At 41.0% G+C, this 19,728-nt stretch overlaps 1 protein-coding gene across 2 annotated transcripts in view; it reads left to right on the top strand.

The window, feature by feature from the left end:
* The window catches only part of LOC126183875 (uncharacterized), a 67,069-nt gene extending 48,251 nt beyond the window's left edge, over nt 1-18,818 (top strand). Inside the window, exons 1-2 of one of the 2 annotated variants that reach the window (XM_049926171.1) lie at nt 3,106-3,220; nt 16,492-18,818. In XM_049926171.1, coding sequence (XP_049782128.1) covers nt 3,123-3,220; nt 16,492-16,768 — 375 coding nt within the window. In that variant the 5' untranslated portion in view covers nt 3,106-3,122 and the 3' untranslated portion in view covers nt 16,769-18,818. Of the gene's footprint in view, nt 1-3,105; nt 3,221-16,491 lie in introns of those variants that run through there. The other variant, XM_049926172.1, reaches the window with a different exon arrangement.
* The last annotated feature ends 910 nt before the right edge of the window (nt 18,819-19,728 follow it).

The raw sequence follows: 19,728 nt of genomic DNA, 5'->3' as shown, positions 1-19,728 counted from the left end.
CATCCGACAGCCACTCTGCTGTTTCATTGTCGATTACATCCACTAGATATACAGGGTGAGTCACCTAACGTTACCGCTGGATATATTTCGTAAACCACATCAAATACTGACGAACCGATTCCACAGACCGAACGTGAGGAGAGGGGCTAGTGTAATTGTTTAATACAAACCATACAAAAATGCACGGAAGTATGTTTTCTAACACAAACAGCATCTGCAGGGACATGTTTACGATGACGACTGTGTTTACGAATGTGGCTGTAGTGCACTGCTGTGGTTTGGTCTAGCTGTCGCAGTGTCCGCATGTAGCGCTTGCTGATATTGTTATTCTGCATTCGTCTCCGCACGGAGACCAACTGTAGTACACCGTGTTACCAGACGTCTGTGATAGTGTAGTGTTGTAGGAACTGTGACCATGGTGTATTCGAACTCTGAAAAGGAGATGATACTCATCTATGGCGAGTGTCGACGAAATGCAGCTGAAGCCTGCAGGGTGTATGCAGAACGGTACCCGGACACAGAGCATCCAACGTGCCGCACATTGCAAAACATCTACCGCCAACTGTATGCAACAGTTATGGTCGTAGCACGCAAACGGGTCCGTAACAGGCCCGTCACAGGAGAAGCGGGTGCAGTTGGTGTGTTAGCTACTGTTGCCATGAACCCACGCATGAGTACACGGGACATTGCGAGATCCGGTGGACTGAGCCAAAGTAGTGTCATGCGCATACTGCATTGTCATCGCTTTCACCCGTTTCATGTGTCGCTACATCAGCAATTACATGGTGATGACTTTAATCATCGAGTGCAATTCTGTCAATGGGCATTAACAGAGAATGCGTTGCAGTTCTACCTGTTTACCGATGAAGCGGGTTTCACAAACCACGGGGCAGTGAATCTACGGAACATGCATTACTGGTCCGTGGACAATCCTCGCTGGCTCAGACAGGTAGAGCGACAGCGACCGTGGACTGTAAATGTATGGTGCGGAATCATTGGCGACCACCTCATTGGTCTTCACTTCATTGCAGCGGCCCAAACAGCTGCAACATACATCGCGTTTCTACAGAATGATCTGCCAACGTTGCTCGAAAATGTCCCACTGGAAACGCGTCGACGTATGTGGTATCAGCATGATGGTGCACCTGCACATTCCGCAATTAACACTAGGCTGACCCTTGACAGGATGTTCGACGGGCGTTTCATAGGACGTGGAGGACGTATAAAATGGCCAGCCCGTTCTCCTGATCTTACACCTCTGGACTTCTTTCTGTGGGGTACGTTAAAGGAGAATGTGTACCGTGATGTGCCAACAACCCCAGAGGATATGAAACAACGTATTGTGGCAGCCTGCGGCGACATTACACCAGATGTACTGCGGCGAGTACGACATTCATTACGCCAGAGAATGCAATTGTGTGCAGCAAATGATGGCCACCACATTGAACATCTATTGACCTGACATGTCGGGACGCACTCTATTCCACTCCGTAATTGAAAACGGAAACCACATGTGTACGTGTACCTCACTCCTCATGGTAATGTACATGTGCGTCAGTGGAAAAGATCAATAGAAAGGTGTTAGCTTGTGGATGTGATGTGCTGTTCCAATCTCTTCTGTACCTAAGGTCCATCACCGTTCCCTTTGGATCCCTACGTAATTCGGTGCTCTCCGATACACACGATCGAACAGCGGAGGAGTGGTACTCAAGCGCCAACTTTAGGTTACAATATCTCCGGATGTAATTAACATTTTACAATGCAACAAACGGCACTGATTACGTATATGTTTATATGTTCAGATGTGCTAACAAAACTAACGGGGTTCCATTTTTAAAAAAAACCTAGGTTTGTGTTAAAAAACATACTTCCGTGCATTTTTTTATGGTTTGTATTAACCAATTACACTAGCCCCTCTCCTCACGTTCGGTCTGTGGAATCGATTCGTCAGTATTTGATGTGGTTTACGAAATATATCCAGCGGTAATGTTAGGTGACTCACCCTGTATATGGGTCGAGCTGGAAGACCCGATGTTTGCATACGCTACCGCAAGCCGAGAACAACAGCTGAAATCCTCAAAGCAGGTTGGATAGGCTCCTGGTTTGCAGGAAATGATGGAATGATTTAAATCTTACGCGTATGTCATATTTTCACACACCATTTTTGTACGTTCAAGCCTGATCCAAGGTGACTTACAAATATGTGGGAGTAAATCAGCTGTCGATTGTCCACTCTCCTACAAGTAACTGGCACCTCTGGAAGACTGTTTATTTTCTCTATCCTTAAACCACAACATAAAGAAATTAAGCTGACTTTCACTCAAAGATTGGTTGAACACGGCGGCTCTTTTTGCTAGGTATGCTTCTGTTCAAGACGCTATACACTTGTTTTCCTCTGAATGACCCAGCCAGTAACGGAGTTACCTGCACCTGAACATGGAATCTCAACAATAATGTAGTTTGCATTTTTAGGTACCCTGAGGAACTGAACGTCGTTTCAAGTGAGAGAAAAAAATCTTCAAAGCAAGTACAGTCTGACACCCACATAGGTAGCCGTTCCCTATTTACAGTCCCACAAAGGGAATACGATCGCTTCCTGCGCCGTACTGCAGCTAACCTCTAGCATGCTTACCATTGCCGGGATACAAACAGCGTAATACAAAAAGCTACCTAGTATAACAAATGCTGCAGAAGAAACATTAGTAGTAGTAACAGAAGTAGTAGTAGTGACAGCAGTAACAGAAGAAGAAACAAGCACAAATTAAATATTATGCGCATCATTTCTAAGTTCGAAAAGCTGCATGATTAGTAGGATGGAGTGAAATGAGCCTCTTTCGTAACTTGTGTAGTCGACGTTTGTTGGTCTTTCCTACGCACGCAGAAGATTCGTAGAAGGCTATGTAGCAGGGGGTCCCTCGGCAGAAAGAAGTCATTTCCTATTGGGAAACGAATTCGCTCGCACCGCAGAACGTTCTCGTATCTGGTGGTTTCCCGGATGCGGAAGGCAGCGGCGTACACAGGCAGCCCCACCGTGTACAGACGTCAAGCGGCGCTTCCGTAATAGTGCAGTCAGCACAGCTGATGACGCTGGGAGTCAATCCTTTTTCCACATTTTGGAACAGATGCCGTTCGAATTGCAGCTAGTTGACATTTACAGTTATCGGCAAACAACATCTGTGTGTAAGAAATCTATTTCACCTGGTGTCGAATGGCAGACGAGGTAAGATGTAGAATTATTTTTCCAGGACTCTTTGGATGACTGCCTTCTGTATCAGTTCAGTTTTGTATGTGAAAACGTCAAAGGCTTACCAACGTTGGGATTTCCGTCAATTATAGATCATCAAGGGATGAACTCTAGGTTAGTTCTGTGGAAGCGGAAAGCCAGGGACACGGCGTTTCCGGTAGGATCGTAGCTGCTGAAGCGAACATTGGGGACGATGATTACTTCATTTAGAGAAACAATGGATAATCTTTATCAGAATGTTTTTCTGTTTTAGTAATTGACTACGAAGCATGCAGTGAACTGTAGTCAGCAAATAGCTACCTGAAGCTGCCATGTTGAAATACAATGTTTTCACAGCTACATCTAACGTACATTCGAAAAACAGCTTTGCCAAATCTTCTTGAGTGTTTGGCGTGTCGTATGGTGACTTCTTTTTCTGTACATGTAGGGTGACTGAACTAAATTCTCCATGCCTCCGAAGAAATGATTCTGGGACGATATTCCTACGTTTCCAATGGTTCCGCTTCCAATAAATGACCAAGACTTGCAGATATTTGCTCTGATGTAGACATAATAACAAGAAACTGTGATAACTGGCGGAAAATACCAAATAAAAATCAGTGGAGGACAATGGAAAATTGTCAGAAAAATCTTTGGACCAGTATCCGAAAATGGAATTTGGATGAAAAATAAATCACAAGAGATCTATCAAATTACAGCAAATACCGCAGATACCATCAGTAAATGGCGATTACAGTCTTATGGTCACTTGTATAGGATGGACAACTACACACTTACAAGGATAATCTTACTGACGAAAAACTACGACTGGCTAATATATAAATCAAGACCTAAAGGAAACTGGCAGTCACGAAGAAATAATTCGCGGTAAAACATTCACGAACAAAAATTTGCTAAGGAGACTATGCAACAAAATTCATAACGGACACTAGAAAGTAGAAAGAAAACAGTAAACTAATGAGGAGGCACTGGGAGAAAAAATGTTAATTAAGCTTAAACGTAGTTCTTAGTTGGGCAAAACGAATAAAAAACCGTTTTATTCGTATTTAAGCCTTTGTAGTAAACGTACCAATACCAAAAATGCACACACCAGTATGTATATGATATGCTGGTACTATTTTATTTAGACAGAAATGCCAAATTGCTGAGACTGTCATACATAATAACGCAGCTACCGACGTTCTCGCAATTGTAACGACTTGCACCAGCTCACGCGTTGCTAGTAACCTTCTTTTATTTTAGGTAACCTGGTACATTTACTCGTACACATCTTTCAAGTATCACTATAAATAACTTAAATGGTAGGAAATAATTAATGACTTTATTTTTCTTTGTTCAAATTATAGATGCGAAGATGGCATAATCATGCTGAAACCAGTAAATACACTGAAATAAAAGAAACCTAATATCGAGAGTTTTGTTCATAAAGTTATAATAAGAAGTCCATGTACTACCGGAAAAACTGGCGTCACATGTTCAGAGGAACCCAATACTGTGCAGTGAGTGCCTCTTTTCTGTGAAGTGAGAATGTTCTTTGGATTTTAGAGCATACATCACTCCACTCGTTCGGACCTGCTGATATAGCTTAGTGCGCAAAGTTAAGTTCTAAGATACGCCATAAGCCAGACGAAGGACGAATCCACTCGACAAATTATCAACATAACGACCATAGGATTTTTACATCATCTAATCTTGGATTAGGAGGCGGTTTCCCACACGTTTTTGCCAAATTATGACTTGGTTCCTCGTCCACGCCTCAAGAACAGCCTCCTCTTTCACATAAAAACGCACAAACACCCAGTATACGAGGTGCCCGATTCGTTGGCAGATGTTGTGTATGACACTCCTAATCCGTTGATTAAGACAATACAGTGTCACAAAGGGCATCCTGCCACAGAAATATGCAACAGATATGCCACGAACGGATACTAGAGTAAGAGTGGGAAAGTGCCGCGAATGTGAAAAAAGTAATAGTCCTTATGAGCTTGTGACATTCGGAATTGAGGAGCTCATCAACGGCTTTGTTGTCTGCCATTTGGTGCATTCTGAATTCGAGGATTTTATTATCACCCTCAGTGAAGCAAAGCTAGGTAACCCCGCTTAAAAGGAAGAATTCTATTACCAAACCTTATGTATATGACACTTTTACTCTGGACTTTTACGAGTCTCTATTAAAACAGTATCGGCTTAATTTCCTTCAGTCACAGCAGACGAGGACACAAATGCTCCCTTTTTATGTTGATTTTGTCATTAGGTGGATGTGTTTTTCAATTAATATCATTACAAGTGCAACATTGTTTTTGCGGCAACTGGACCAGTACTTTAAACGAGAATGTAAAACATTATTTGGTACGAAAGTGAATGCGACAGTTATACACACCGATTAATTATCATTATTTTCATTATGAAATCTACTTTTTGAGGTGACAAGGGATTTCATAGCACTATTATTTAAGAAGGTGTAGACTGGTCGTAGCTTTTATAGAAGGTTAGTTGAAGATGTTCGACAGAGTGTAAAAGGGCCCAAGTCTCAAGGCACTTAATAGAAAGACGCGGTTGGAACTACTCGATATTCTTAGATTGTTCGCCGAAATCTGATCAGATGTCGCAACTCTTTTCCAAGTCCACGAGATCGGCTTCTGCCAGTTGTACCATTCTTCTGTAAATAATTAATGTCAGTATTTTATACACATAACTCATTAAACTAATATTTCGGTAATATTCACATCTGAAAGCACGTGCTTTCTTTAGAATCGGGGCTCTTACATTCCTCTTGAAGTCTGAGGGTATTTCGTCTGTCTCATATGTCCTACACACCGGGCGGAATAGCTTTTTAATGACTGGCTCTCCGAAGGATGGCAGTTATTCTGAGGGAATGTCGTATACTCCATGGGTCTCTTTTTCGGCTCCGACCTCTCTGTGCTCTGTCAAATTTTTGTCGCAGTATCATTTCTCCAATCTCATCTCCACCTACTTCTTCTTTCAATAATATTATCTTAAAGTTAATTTCCTGTGTAGAACCCTTCTGTAGAAGTCTTTCTTCTTGCTGTTCTCTCTTCTTAGCTTAGTATTGGCTTACTATTTGATCTCTCTGAAGGTATCTTTAACATTCCTACAGACAGTCTCTATCTCTCCCCTAATTATACATGGTTCTTTAGACTTGCATTTGTTCTCTGGCCGCTGCTGTTTAGCCATTTTGTACTTTACGCCTATCTCATTTTTTTTTAGAAGTTTGTATTCACTTTCACCAACTTCATTTGCTGCATTTTTATGTTTTCCTCTTTCGTCCAGTACATTCAGTAAGCTGTGATATCTGGCGTTCCCCAAGTAGGTGTTACAGGTCCTCTGCAATTCTAAATTATGTAAACGATTTAGGACACAATCTGAGCAGCCCTCTTTTATTGTTGGTAGATGATGGCGTCATTTACCGTCTAGTAAAATTATCAGAAGATCAAAACCAATTGCAAAACGATTTAAACAAGATATATATATGGTGTGAAAAGTGAGGCAATCTGAGCAGCCCTCTTATATTGTTTGCAGGTAATGATGTCATTTACCGTCTAGTAAAGTCATCAGAAGATCAAACACAACTGCAAAATGATTTGAATACATGCAATAATCATAGGCTCAACATATGACTCCTGTTTATTTCTCCATGATCTGGGAGCGTATTCAAGAACTTTTAAACAGCAAAGTCGCAAATTCGCACTGGTCCACTTTTATCAGACGTCGTATAAGTAGAGTCTGTACTATTGCTGTGCGAAAAGTGGCAATTGACTCTAAGGAATGAAAAGTAGGAGGTCATCTACATCATGAGAGATCCTTTAAATTTCGCTTACACGATAAATCACACAAATCTAAAGGGCGGCAATTTAACTAAATACTTAGGAACTACAGTTACGAATAAATTAAATTGGAACAGTCATATAGATAATGAGGGCAAAGTGAACCAAAGTCTGCATCTGCAGTGTACCGAGAGAACACTTAGAAGATGCAACAGATGTACTAAAGAGACTGCCTGTACTACACTTGTCCGTCCTTTTCTGGAGTACTGCTGCGCGCTATGGAATCCATATCAGATATGATTGACAGAAGACATCGAAAAAGTTCAAAGAAGGGCAATTCGTGTTTTACTATCACAAAATAGGGGAGGGAGTGTAACGGATATGCTACACGAACTGGGGTGGCAGTCATTAAAACAAAGGCGATTTCGGTTGTGACGGAATATTTTTACGAAATTTCAGTCACTAACTTGCTTCTTCGAATGAGGACATTTTTTGTTGGCGGTCATCTACATAGGGGAAACGATCACCGTAATAAGATAACAGAAATCAGAGAAGGGCAGCTAGTCTTGTATTATCGCGAAAGAGGGGAGGTACGTAACGGATATGATACGACTTAAAACAAAGGCGACTTTCGTTGCACCGAAATCTTTTTACGAAATTTTAGTCACTAACTTCCTCCTCCGAGTGTGAAAATATTTTGTTGCCGCTCGCCTACGAAGGGTAAATGATCATAATAATAAAATAACAGAAACCAGAGCTCGCACCGAAAGATTTAAGTGTTGTTCTCCTGCGCGCTTTTCCAGATTTTTAACATTAATATATTTCCCAGAGGCAGGGGATTAAATCATTTAATAAAAGGGAATCTTCCGGCCCACATTGTATATCAAATAGATTCCTTTCAGAGTGTGCAAAGAAATGCTCTTAAAGTGGTTCGATGAACCCTCTGCCAGGCACTTAATTGTGATTTTAGATTAGTCATAAAAATGTAGATGTTTATCTAAGAATTTCTAATAGGTCTTACCTTTTTACCTATTTGATCCTCTGCCCCCTTCCCTATGTTGTCTCTCAAAGCTACCCATTCCTTCTCTGTTGTACTCATTCCCCCTGTTTCAGTCAAACGCTACCTAATGCTTCCCCAGAAACTCAATAATATTTGTTTTTCTACTTATCCAGGTCTCATCTCCTCAGTTTTATACCTTTTTGCCAATTCTTAAACTTTAACTTACAGTTCGTGACCAATAATTTGTGATCAGAGTTTGCATCTACATCTACATGGCTACTCTGCAAATCACATGTAAGTGGCTACCAGAGGATTCATCGGACCACCTTCACAATAGTTCTCTTTTATTCCTTTCTCGAACAGCCCGCGGAAAAAAACGAACGCCTATATCTTTCTGTGCGAGCTCTGATTTCCCTTAATTTATTACGATGATCGTTTCTCCTTATATAGGTCGGCGTCAACAAAATATTTTCGCTTTCAGAGAAGAAAGTTGACGATGGAAATTTCGTGAGAAGATCCCGTCACAACGGGAAACACCTCTGTTTTAATGATGTCCACCCCAAAACCTGTATATGTCCGTGACAATCTCTTCCCTATTTTTCGATAATACAAAACGAGCTGCCCTTCTTTGAACTTTCTCGATGTTCTCCGTTAATACCATCTGGTAAGGATCCCACACCGTGCAGCAGTACTCCAAAAGAGAACGGATAAGCGTAGTGTAAGCTGTCTCTGTAGTAGAGCTGCTGCATCTTCTAAGTGGTCTACTTATAAGACGCAGTCTTTGGTTCGTCTTCTCCACAACATTTTCTGTATGTTCTTTCCAATTTAAGTTGTTCATAATTGGAATTGATTGGTATCTAGTTGAATTGATTAGACTGATCTGTCTTGTAACGGTAGTTTAACGGATTCCTTTTAGCACTCGTGTGAATGACTTCACACTTTTCATTATTTAGAGTAAATTGCCAATTTGTGCACCATACAGATATCTTATCTAAATCGTTTTGCAATTGGTTTTGATCTTCTGATGACTTTACTAGACGATAAAAGACAGTGTCATCTGCAAACAACCTAAGACAGCTACTCAGATTGTCTCGTAAATCGTTTACATAGATAACGAAAAACAGAGGGCCTATACCACTACCTTGGGCAATGTCAAAATTCACTTCTGTTTTACTCGATTACTTTCCGTCTCTTACCAAGAACTGTGACTCTCTAACAGGAAATCACTAATCCGGACGCATAACTGAGACGATGTTCCATACGCACGCAATTTGATTCCAAGCCGCTTATGAGTCACGGTGTCAAAAGCCTTCTGGAAATCGAGAAATATGGAATCAATTTGAAATCCTTTGTCGATAGCACTCAACACTTCGTGTGAGTAAAGAGCTAGTTGTGTTTCAGAAGAACGATGTTTTCTAAATCCGTGTTCGCTTGACCGTTCTCTTAGAGGTGATTCATGATGTTCGAACACAATATATGTACCAAAATGCTGCTGCCTATCGATGTTAATGACACGGGCCTGTAATTTAGCGGATTACTCTTACTGCTTTTCTAGAATATTGCGTGACCTGTGCAACTTTCCAGTTTTTGGGTACAGATCTTTCGTCGAGCAAGTGATTGTATATGATTGTTAAGTATGGAGCTATTGCAGCAGCATACTCTGAAAGGAGCCTAATTTATACACAATCTGGGCTGGAAGACTGGCTTTTATTAAGTGACTTAATCCCTTGCCTCTTGAAAATGTATTACTGTTCAGATTCTGCATTCGAAATTTCTGTCTCATCATTATATAGTCACTGTCTTCGGCTCTCTTCCACATATGCAGCTTCCTTGTATGATTCTTAAACAAAATGTTAGCAATTATTAAATTATGCTGTGTGCAAAATTCTACCAGGCGGCTTCCTCTTACATTCCTTTTCCCCTAGTCTATTTTCTCCCACAATTTTTTGTTCTCTTCCTACTATCGAATTCCATTCTCCATCACAATTAGATTTTTGTTCCCCTTACGTAAGCTGAGCAATTTCTTTTAACTTGTCATAAATTCTTTCAATCTTTTCACTACCTGCGGTACTAGTTGGCGTATAAACTTGTCCTACCGTGATGGATGTTGACTTTGCGTCGATCTCGTTTACAAAAATGCGTTCAGTATGCTGTTCATAGACGCTCACCTGCATTCTTATATTCTTATTATTATTAGACCTACTTCAGCATTGCCACTATTTGGTTTTGTACTTATAACAGTGTGCTCACCTGATCAGAAGTCCTGTTCTTCCTACCACTGCAGCCGGCCGCTGTGGCCCAGCGGTTCTAGGCGCTTCAGTCCGGAACCGCGATGCTGCTGAGGTCGCAGGTTCGAATCCTGCCTCGGGCATGGATGTGTGTAATGTCCTTAGGTTAGTTAGGTTTAAGTAGTTCTAAGTCTAGGGGACTGATGACCTTAGATGTTAAGTCCCATAGTGCTTAGAGCCATTGAACATTTGAACTACCACTGCACATTACCAATTCCCACTATATCTTACGTCAACCTATTCATTTCTCTTTTTAAATTCTCTAACCTCTCTAGATGATTAAGGCATCTGAAATTCCACGCTCCGACCCGAAGAATGGCTGTTTTGATTTTCGTGATAATGGGTTGTTCCTGAGTAATCCCCGCCCTGACATCCGAATTATCTCTGGAGTATTTTACCCAAGAGGATGCCATCACCGTTTAATCATAGAGAAAACCTGCATACCTTCGGGAAGAATAACGGCTGTACATCTCCCTTACTTTCAGCCTTTTGCAGTATCAGCACAGCAGGGCCACACTGGATAACGTTACAAGGCCAGTCAATCATCTAGACAAGGTCGGTCAATCATACAGACTGTTTCCCCTGCAACTATTGAAAAGGCCGCTGCCCTTCTTCAGGAACCAAATGGTTGTCGGCCTCTCCACAGACATCCCTTCGATGTGATTACAGCAACTGTATGACTGTCTATATTGTTGAGGCACTTAAACCACCCTACTTTGGCCAGGTCCATGGTTCACGGAGAGGGGGGGGGGATATGGGAGAAGGGGGGGGGGAAGGAGGGATGGAGCCTATAAAGAAAAATATTACATGTAAAAGAAATGTTGATCGACACACTGAAGATACCAAAGAATCTGGTACACTTGCGTAATATCGTGTAGTGCCGTCGCGAGCACGCAGAAGTGCCGCAACACGACGCGGTATGCACTCGACTAACGTCTGAAGTAGTGCTGGAGGGAACTGACACCATGAATCCTGCAGGGCTGTCTATAAATCCGTAGGAGTACGATGGGGTGGAGATCTCATCTGAACTGCATGTTGCAAGGCATCCCCGATATCATCCATAATGTTCATGTCCGGGGAGTTCGGTAACCAGCGGAAGTGTTTAAACTCAGAAGAGTGTTCCTGGAGCCACTCTGTAGCAATTCTCGAATTGTGGGGTGTCGCATTGTCCTGTCGGAACTTCCCAAGTTTGTCGGAATGCACAATGGACACGAATGGATGCAGGTGATCAGAGAAGATGCTTACGTACGTGTCACTGTCAGAGTCGTATCTACACGCATCAGTGAACCCATATCACTCCAACTACACACACCCAACACCGTTACAGGAGCGTCCATCAGCTTGAACAGTCTCTTGCTGACATGCAGGATGCATGGTTTCATGAGGCTTTCTCCATACCCATACACGTCTATCCGCTCGAAACGATTTGAAAAGAGACTCATCCAACCAGGCAACATATTTCCAGTCATCAACAGGCCAGTGTCGGTGTTGACGGGCCCAGGCGAGGCGTAAACCATTGTGCCGTGTAGTCATCAAGGGTACACAAGTGGGCTTTCGGTTCCGAAAGCCATATGGATGATGTTTCGTTGAATGGTTCACACGCTGACACTTATTGATGGCCCAACATTCAAATCTGAGGCAATTTGCGGAAGGGTTGTACTTCTGTCAGGTTGAACGATTCTCCTCAGTCGTCGTTGGTCCCGTTCCTGCAGGATCTTTTTCCAGCAGCAGCGATGTCGGAGATTTGATGTTTTACCGGATTCCTGATATTCACGGTACACTCGTGAAATGGTCGTGCTGGAAAATCCCCTCTTCATCGCTACATCGGAGATGTTGTATCTCATCGCTCGTGCGCCGGCTACAACACCATGTTCAAACTCACTTAAATCTTGATAACCTGCCATTGTAACAGCAGTAACCGATCTAACAACTGCTCCAGACACTTGTTGTCTTAAATAGGCGTTGCCGACAGCAGCGCTGTATTCTGCCCTTTTACATATCTCTGTTGTTGAATACACATGCCTATACCAGTTTCTTTGGCGCTTCAGTGTATATGTTCTTATAAAAAAAGTTGTGGGGCATTATTTATTGAACTATCCCTCCTGGGTATTCCCCATTTAGGGATGCAAATGGGAGATGTTATGCTGGAGCGACAGTAGCCCCTGAGGGCCGGCAACCTATATTACACCATAGAGGACGGGGTTGTCTTTGTCCAAGGTGTACCAAAACCACCAAGGTAAACACTGGGTATTTACATACAAGATAATGGAAACAGACATTCCGAGCACTACTTCCTGCAGGGGGAGCTCGACCCACAGCCTGCAAGAAGTATCACTACGCCAAAACCTGATTGGCTGGAGACAGCTATTTAGGGGTTCGACCCAGCCCTGATGTTCAGTTCACTCTGGATGCCGACCTCGTGGGCTTCGACCGCTGAAGATTACGTCTTCGTCTCTGAATTGGACTGCTACTAGTGTGTGTGATTAGGAGACTTTTACTGGCATCATTATTGTTACCTTGCTTTTGTTGTTCAGTCATCAATCTTGTAAACTTACATAAATACAAGTTGAGTTTGTGAAGAATTGTGAATTGTCAGTCACAACAGGAGACTATTTTACCTCTGGAATACTTTACCCAAGAGAATGCCACCATCGTTTAACCATTCAGAAGAGTTGTACACCCTCGGGAAGAATAACGGCTGTAGTTTCCTGTCACTTTCAGCCGTTTTCAGTACCAGCTCAGCAAGGCCAATTTGGCTAACGTTACAAGGCCAGATTAGTCAGTCATCTAGGTTGTTGCTCCTGAAACTATGAAAAAGGTTACCGTCCCTCTTCAGGAGCCACATGTTCGTCTGGTATCTCTACAGAAGTCCCTCCGAGATGGTTTCACCTATGGTACGGCTATCTGTGTTGTTGAGATGCTTGAGCCACCATATCTCGCCTAGGTCCACGGTTCATGGGAGGTGGGATGGAGGCTACGTAGAAAAATCATGCTTGTAAGACATGTTGACTGATACTGTCACCAAATTGTAAATATTAAGAATATATATGTTCTGAGAAAAACTGGTGGGTGGGTGGAAGGCATTGTTTATTGAACGAGTCAGTTTGGTCAGTTTGTCTTCCAGAAAGGTTTTTCAACGGAAAATGCTATATATATTTTCACTAATGAAATATTAAATGCTCTGAGTAACCGGAAGTCACCCGTTGGGATTTTTCGTGATCTCTCAAAGGCTTTTGATTGTGTAAATCATGGAATACTTCTAGATAAGCTCAAGTACTGTGGTATGAATGGGACAGCGCTTACATGGTTTAAATCATACCTAACTGGAAGAGCGCAGAAAGTTGAAATAAGCAGTTCACATTATATGCAAAAAACTGGTGATTTCTCAAACTGGGGAACAATCAAGAATTGTATGCCGCAAGATTCGGTCTTGGGTCCTCTGCTATTCTTAATATATATTAATGACTTGCCATTCTATATTCACGAAGATGCAAAGCCGATGATACAAGTATAGCTATCACACCCAACAGACAAGTATTAACTGGTGAAATGGTAAACCATGTTTTTCAGAAAATCATTAAGTGGAGGAACGATCAACCAGATAAAATAAGGGAAATCAGAGCTCGTACGGAAAGATATAGGTGTTCATTCTTTCCGCGCGCTATACGAGATTGGAGTAATAGAGAATTGTGAAGGTGGTTCGATAAACCCTCTGCCACGCACTTAAATGTGATTTGCAGAGTATCAATGTAGATGTAGATGTGGTTCTCTGCAAATGGGCTCTCATTAAACTTTGACAAAACACAGTATATACAGTTCCACACAGTAAATGGAATGACACCATTAATAAATATAACTTCGATCAGAAATCGGTAGCTAAGGTAGAATATTCAAAATTTCTATCTGTATACATTAATGAGGGGTTGAACTGGAAAAAACACACTGAAGATCTGCTGAAACGTTTGAGTTCAGCTACTTATGAAATTAGGGTTATTGCAAATTTTGGCGATATACATATCAGTACATGAGCTTACAACGCCTATTTTCATTCTCTGCTTTCGTAATGCATCATATTCTGGGGTAACTCATCACTGAGTAAAAGAGTGTTCATTGCACAAAAGCGTGTAATCAGAATAATTGCTGGAGCTCATCCAAGATCATCCTGCAGACACTTATTTAAAGAGCTAGGGATCTTCACTGTAGCCTCACAATATATATATTCACTTATGAAATTTGTTATTAACAATCCGAACGAATTCAAAAGTAATAGCAGTGCATATGGCTGCAACACTAGGAGAAAGCATGATCTTCACTGTTGTTGTTGTTGTTGTTGTTGTGGTCTTCAGTTCAGAGACTGGTTTGATGCAGCTCTCCATGCTACTCTATCCTGTGCAAGCTTCTTCATCTCCCAGTACCTACTGCAACGTACATCCTACTGAATCTGTTTAGTGTATTCATCTCTTAGTCTCCCTCTACGATTTTTACCTTCCACGCTGCCCTCCAATACTAAATTGGTGATCCCTTGATCCCTCAGAATATGACCTACCAACCGATCCTTTCCTTTAGTCAAATTTCTCTTCTCCCCAATTCTGTTCAATACCTCCTCATTAGTTATGTGATCTACTCATCTAATCTTCAGCATTCATCTGTAGCACCACATTTCAAAAGCTTCTATTCTCTTCTTGTCTAAACTATTTATCGTCCACGTTTCACTTCCATACATGGCTACACTCCATACAAATACTTTCAGAAACGACTTCCTGACATTTAAATCTATACTAGACGTTAACAAATTTCTCTTCTTCAGAAACGCTGTCTTGCCATTGCCAGTCTACATTTTATATCCTCTCTACTTCTACCATCATAAGTTATTTTGCTCCCCAAATAGAAAAACTCATTTACTACTTTAAGCGTCTCATTTCCTAATCTAATTCCCGCAGCATCGCCCGATTTAATTCGACTACATTCTATTATCACCGTTTTCCTTTTGTTGATGTTCATCTTATATACTCAAGGTTAAATCTAACTTTGGCTCAGAAGGGGGTAAATTATGCTGCCATAAAAGTCTTTGGTCAAAAGTCTGACAGATAGCCATATACTGTAGCATTTAAAAGGAAATTAACAGAATTTCTGAATGGCAACTCCTTCTACTCATTAGATGAATTTTTGGATATAGTAAGTGGGTAATTTCCCCACCTCCCATCCCCCAAAAAAATTAAGTGTCATGTAATATTTTGTGTAATCTAATATCTTGTATAGACACCTTTTATTAACCTGACACGTTCCACATCACTACGAAGCTTCGTATTCATGATCTATGGAACAAGTAATAATCTGATCTAATCTAGTCTACATCTACATCTACATCTACATCTACATCTACATTTATACTACGCAAGCCACCCAACGGTGTGTGGCGAAGGGCACTTTACGTGCCACTGTCATTACCTCCCTTTCCTGTTCCAGTCGTTCCAGTGGTTCGCGGGAAGAACGACTGCCGGAAAGCCTCGAATCTCTCTAATTTTACATTCGTGGTCTCCTCGGGAGGTATAAGTATGGGGAAGCAATATATTCGATACCTCATCCAGAAACGCTCCCTCTCGAAACCTGGACAGCATGTTACACCGCGATGCAGAGTGCCTCTCTTGCAGAGTCTGCCACTTGAATTTGCTAAACATCTCAGTAACGCTATCACGCTTACCAAATAACCCTGTGACGAAACGCGCCTCTCTTCTTTGGATCTTCTCTATCTCCTCTGTCAACCCTACCTGGTACGGATCCCACACTGATGAGCAACACTCAAGTATAGGCCGAACGAGTGTTTTGTAAGCCACCTCCTTTGTTGAAGGACTACATTTTCTAAGGACTCTCCCAATGAATCTCAACCTGGCACCAGCCTTACCAACAATTAATTTTATATGATCATTTCACTTCAAATCGTTCCGCACGCATACTCCCAGATACTTTACAGAAGTAACTGCTACCGGTGTTTGTTCCGCTATCATATAATCATACAATAAAGTATCCTTCTTTCTATGTATTCGCAATACATTACATTTGTCTATGTTAGTCTCGTATATGCACGGTAAAATGAACCATCTGCCACGCATTTTGCAGTGATTTGTGAAACGTAGATGTAATTAAGCTAGAAATGGTTTATTGGGCGGTTTCCAGGATGCACGTGTGCTGGCGGCGGTTGATGGTGGCGATGGTGGCGCTGCCGGTGGCGGCGGGCGTGGTGATCATCCTGGTGTGCTTCGTGTCGTGCCCGCTGCTGTGGGCCAAGCTGCCCAAGTCGGAGGCGAGCGACTACTACCGCGTGCCGCTGTACGTAGTGTCGGCGCTGGCGCTCTGGGTGCTGCTCGCCATCGGGGTGTTCTTCCTCTGGTGGCGCCGCCAGCCCAAGGCGATCGCCGACGAGCCGTCCCCACTCGCCGCTACCGAGGCCTGACGGCCTGCCCAGTAGCCGAAACAAATGGACTGATTTGTCATGTTCTGGTATATCAGCGAGATATACATCTCTCCTGAGAAACAGCCTTTACATTGACGACGCGGAATTATTTGGAATAATTCTACATATTGTGTTGAAACTTTTCCGCTGACACACATATGTTTGTGGATACGTTAGACTCTAGTCGAGATTCATTTTATAATAATCTTTTTGTCAATGGACAACTTCTCTCGGCACAAATAAGCCCAAAAAGAAGAAAGGGAAAGATCTTTCAAACTAAAACGATTTACCCTGTTGTCTCATACCGAATACTGTATTCTAATACCAAATGAAATGAATCCTAAAAGTGACATTTATAATTTTCTAAAAGTGCGGCTCGCCAGAAACCTGGGGCTTCCATGATGTATCATTAAAATTTTTGTATTATAATTGTATAAAATATAGACTGAGATATTACTGCATGGCATAGATGAATCAAGGACACATTTATGAACTCATTGCCACTATGTTCACAGAGGCAAAGAAGATGGGCGTTGTGTTTTAAAGTGTTGTATGTGACTGTGGATTTCTCTCACTGGCGTTCATTTTCTGATAGTTAGTCAGATACCTTTAATAACACTAAAATAAATGAAGTAATTTGTGCTTCAGTAACTTTAAGTTACAAATAACATTTTAAAATGTCAGTGTACGCTCTCCGCTACAGCATTCAATAAAATGTTTAAAGCAACAGTATAACGATATATTTACATCCTAGGAGAGCCACCTATAAAAAAGTCAAAGTAACTGGGGCGAGCAATAAAGTAACACTAACGTATAAAACTTTGATACATGTATTGAAAACGAAAATAACGCCCTCTACGATAAGTGCAGTTTCCAAACTAAGCCTCCAAATGATACAAGCTGCAGCACAATGTATTTTATGCGTATTATGACTGAGAAACAAGTTATGAATTATTTATGAATAAAGAAGACGACTCACCGAAAGGCAGAACCGCTGCGTCGGCGATAGCTACACAAAGAGAAGGTACAGAGCTTGGCTATCTTTCGGAATGCACTTCCTTTTTCCAGTTGTAGGAGAAAGATGTACATAAAAACACACACACACACACGCACACACACACACACACACACACACACAGGCACTCACTCAGATGCACACAACTGTCTCCCTACATTGTGCTCATTCGACCTTGTTTTGGAAAACTTAAAAGAAGGCAGATTATGCACGGAAATCAGTGTTTAGTATGAGTAATCTTGAGGGATTTAGTTCTGGATTATGATGTACGAAGATGTCGCGTCAGTTTTAGAAAACAATTTCAGGATGTGCGGTGGTCCGAGGTTCAATGAAATACACTAACTCATGACACAGAGGTCAGTTACAATACCATTTGGAGTCTACCAAGGCACTGCAATACAAAATGACAACTCAGATAGAGGAATGCCACCGAAATGTCAGAATCGTGCCAACGGCAGTCGTGGATAGCAAAAAACTATGCAGTTATTCATACTGATTGTGCAACGACTTCTCTTTCATGTATTAGCTAGGACCCTGACCACCATTCATCAGCAATTTCCACGTCTAATCATGGAGAACTTACCATTCTGTGAGAATTTGCCTCTCATACAAATGTTTTCTATCATCTCAGAGAACAATTCACTCTCACACGTTTTTGATGACCACACCACGAAAGTTCTAAGAAATGAATCTTTATTTACAAAACACATAGTAAAATGGGGCTAAAAGAAGCAATTTTCAACTTTAAGAAAAATAATTGTTAATTTTTAAAACAAACATGAAAATCAAAATTATGTTGAAGTATTGGTTTTGTGCCTAACGTTAAACTTATAATTATATTTGGGACCAACGCCATGTTTTTATAACAAAAAAATAATAACTTGATGCTCCTATTCATCCCACAGAGATGGGTCAATATAAACAGTGGTGTTAATTTTATCATTTTTTTAAAATTATTGGTCTCTGGGGTGAATAGAGACATGTTAAAATCTGTTTTATTTGCAGGAGAATAAGAATAAAGTTTATCTGCTTTAAAAAAATTTCATTTAATAAAAAAACTAAAAATATTGCATGAACTACGTCTTTTTGTACTGTTTTTCAAATAAAATCTGTTATATCTCTAATTACTTTACTGCAACATTAAATTCCTGAACTTGATTTTTTGGTTAATATATTACGTCACTGAAATCATGATTAAAAATATCTTCAAATCTACAGTCATACTTCCAGAAATAACGAAGAACTTTCGAACAACAACTCTTTGACTGAAAAATGGTTCATCATCTGTTAAAATAAATGCGTTTAATCGACGTTGTTATTTCAAAAACACATCAATATAGCCTTTGCTTTTTAAATTTTACATGTATACAATCTAAATGACTGCTTAGTTTTTCCTTATACTGTCATCTCAGCGTAAAGTCTTCGGTTGAGAGCACTGCCGGCTGGTTCTTCATTTCCGTCAAATTCTTCGTCTTCTTCTGAAGAAACACTGACGATTACTGTTTCTATTCAACCCAACAAATTCCAAAAACACAACCATACATGTTCTATATGCCGAAAGAAAGCTAGATGAAAGTATACTTTAAAGCTGAAATTTTGGTTACTGAAACGGGATTGCAATTTTCCTTACCATATAATAAAGTTAAAACAACGCGATCCAGATTACAAATAAAGTTCTAAGTAAGCATATTCGGCTTGACATCCGATGTTTTTATAGGGTGAACGAAGCATTAACTATGGTGTCACCAATTTCATAATTTCCCTGTTAGATTTGTTCACTACCAACCTAAACAAACGAATCTCTAAATGATATTCCCATTTATCTTCCGACACAAGAGCATAGAACTTTTTTAGAAGTTACGTTTCTATTCACTCCACTTCACGGCAGTATTCATTTTCCTCTAATATATTAATAAACTATTTAAAATAAAACATGGTGCTAACA

The sequence above is a fragment of the Schistocerca cancellata genome, chromosome 4 (assembly GCF_023864275.1).
Source record: "Schistocerca cancellata isolate TAMUIC-IGC-003103 chromosome 4, iqSchCanc2.1, whole genome shotgun sequence".
In the NCBI taxonomy this organism is placed as follows: Eukaryota; Metazoa; Arthropoda; class Insecta; order Orthoptera; family Acrididae; genus Schistocerca; species Schistocerca cancellata.
This window is presented reverse-complemented; position numbering and strand designations above follow the sequence as displayed.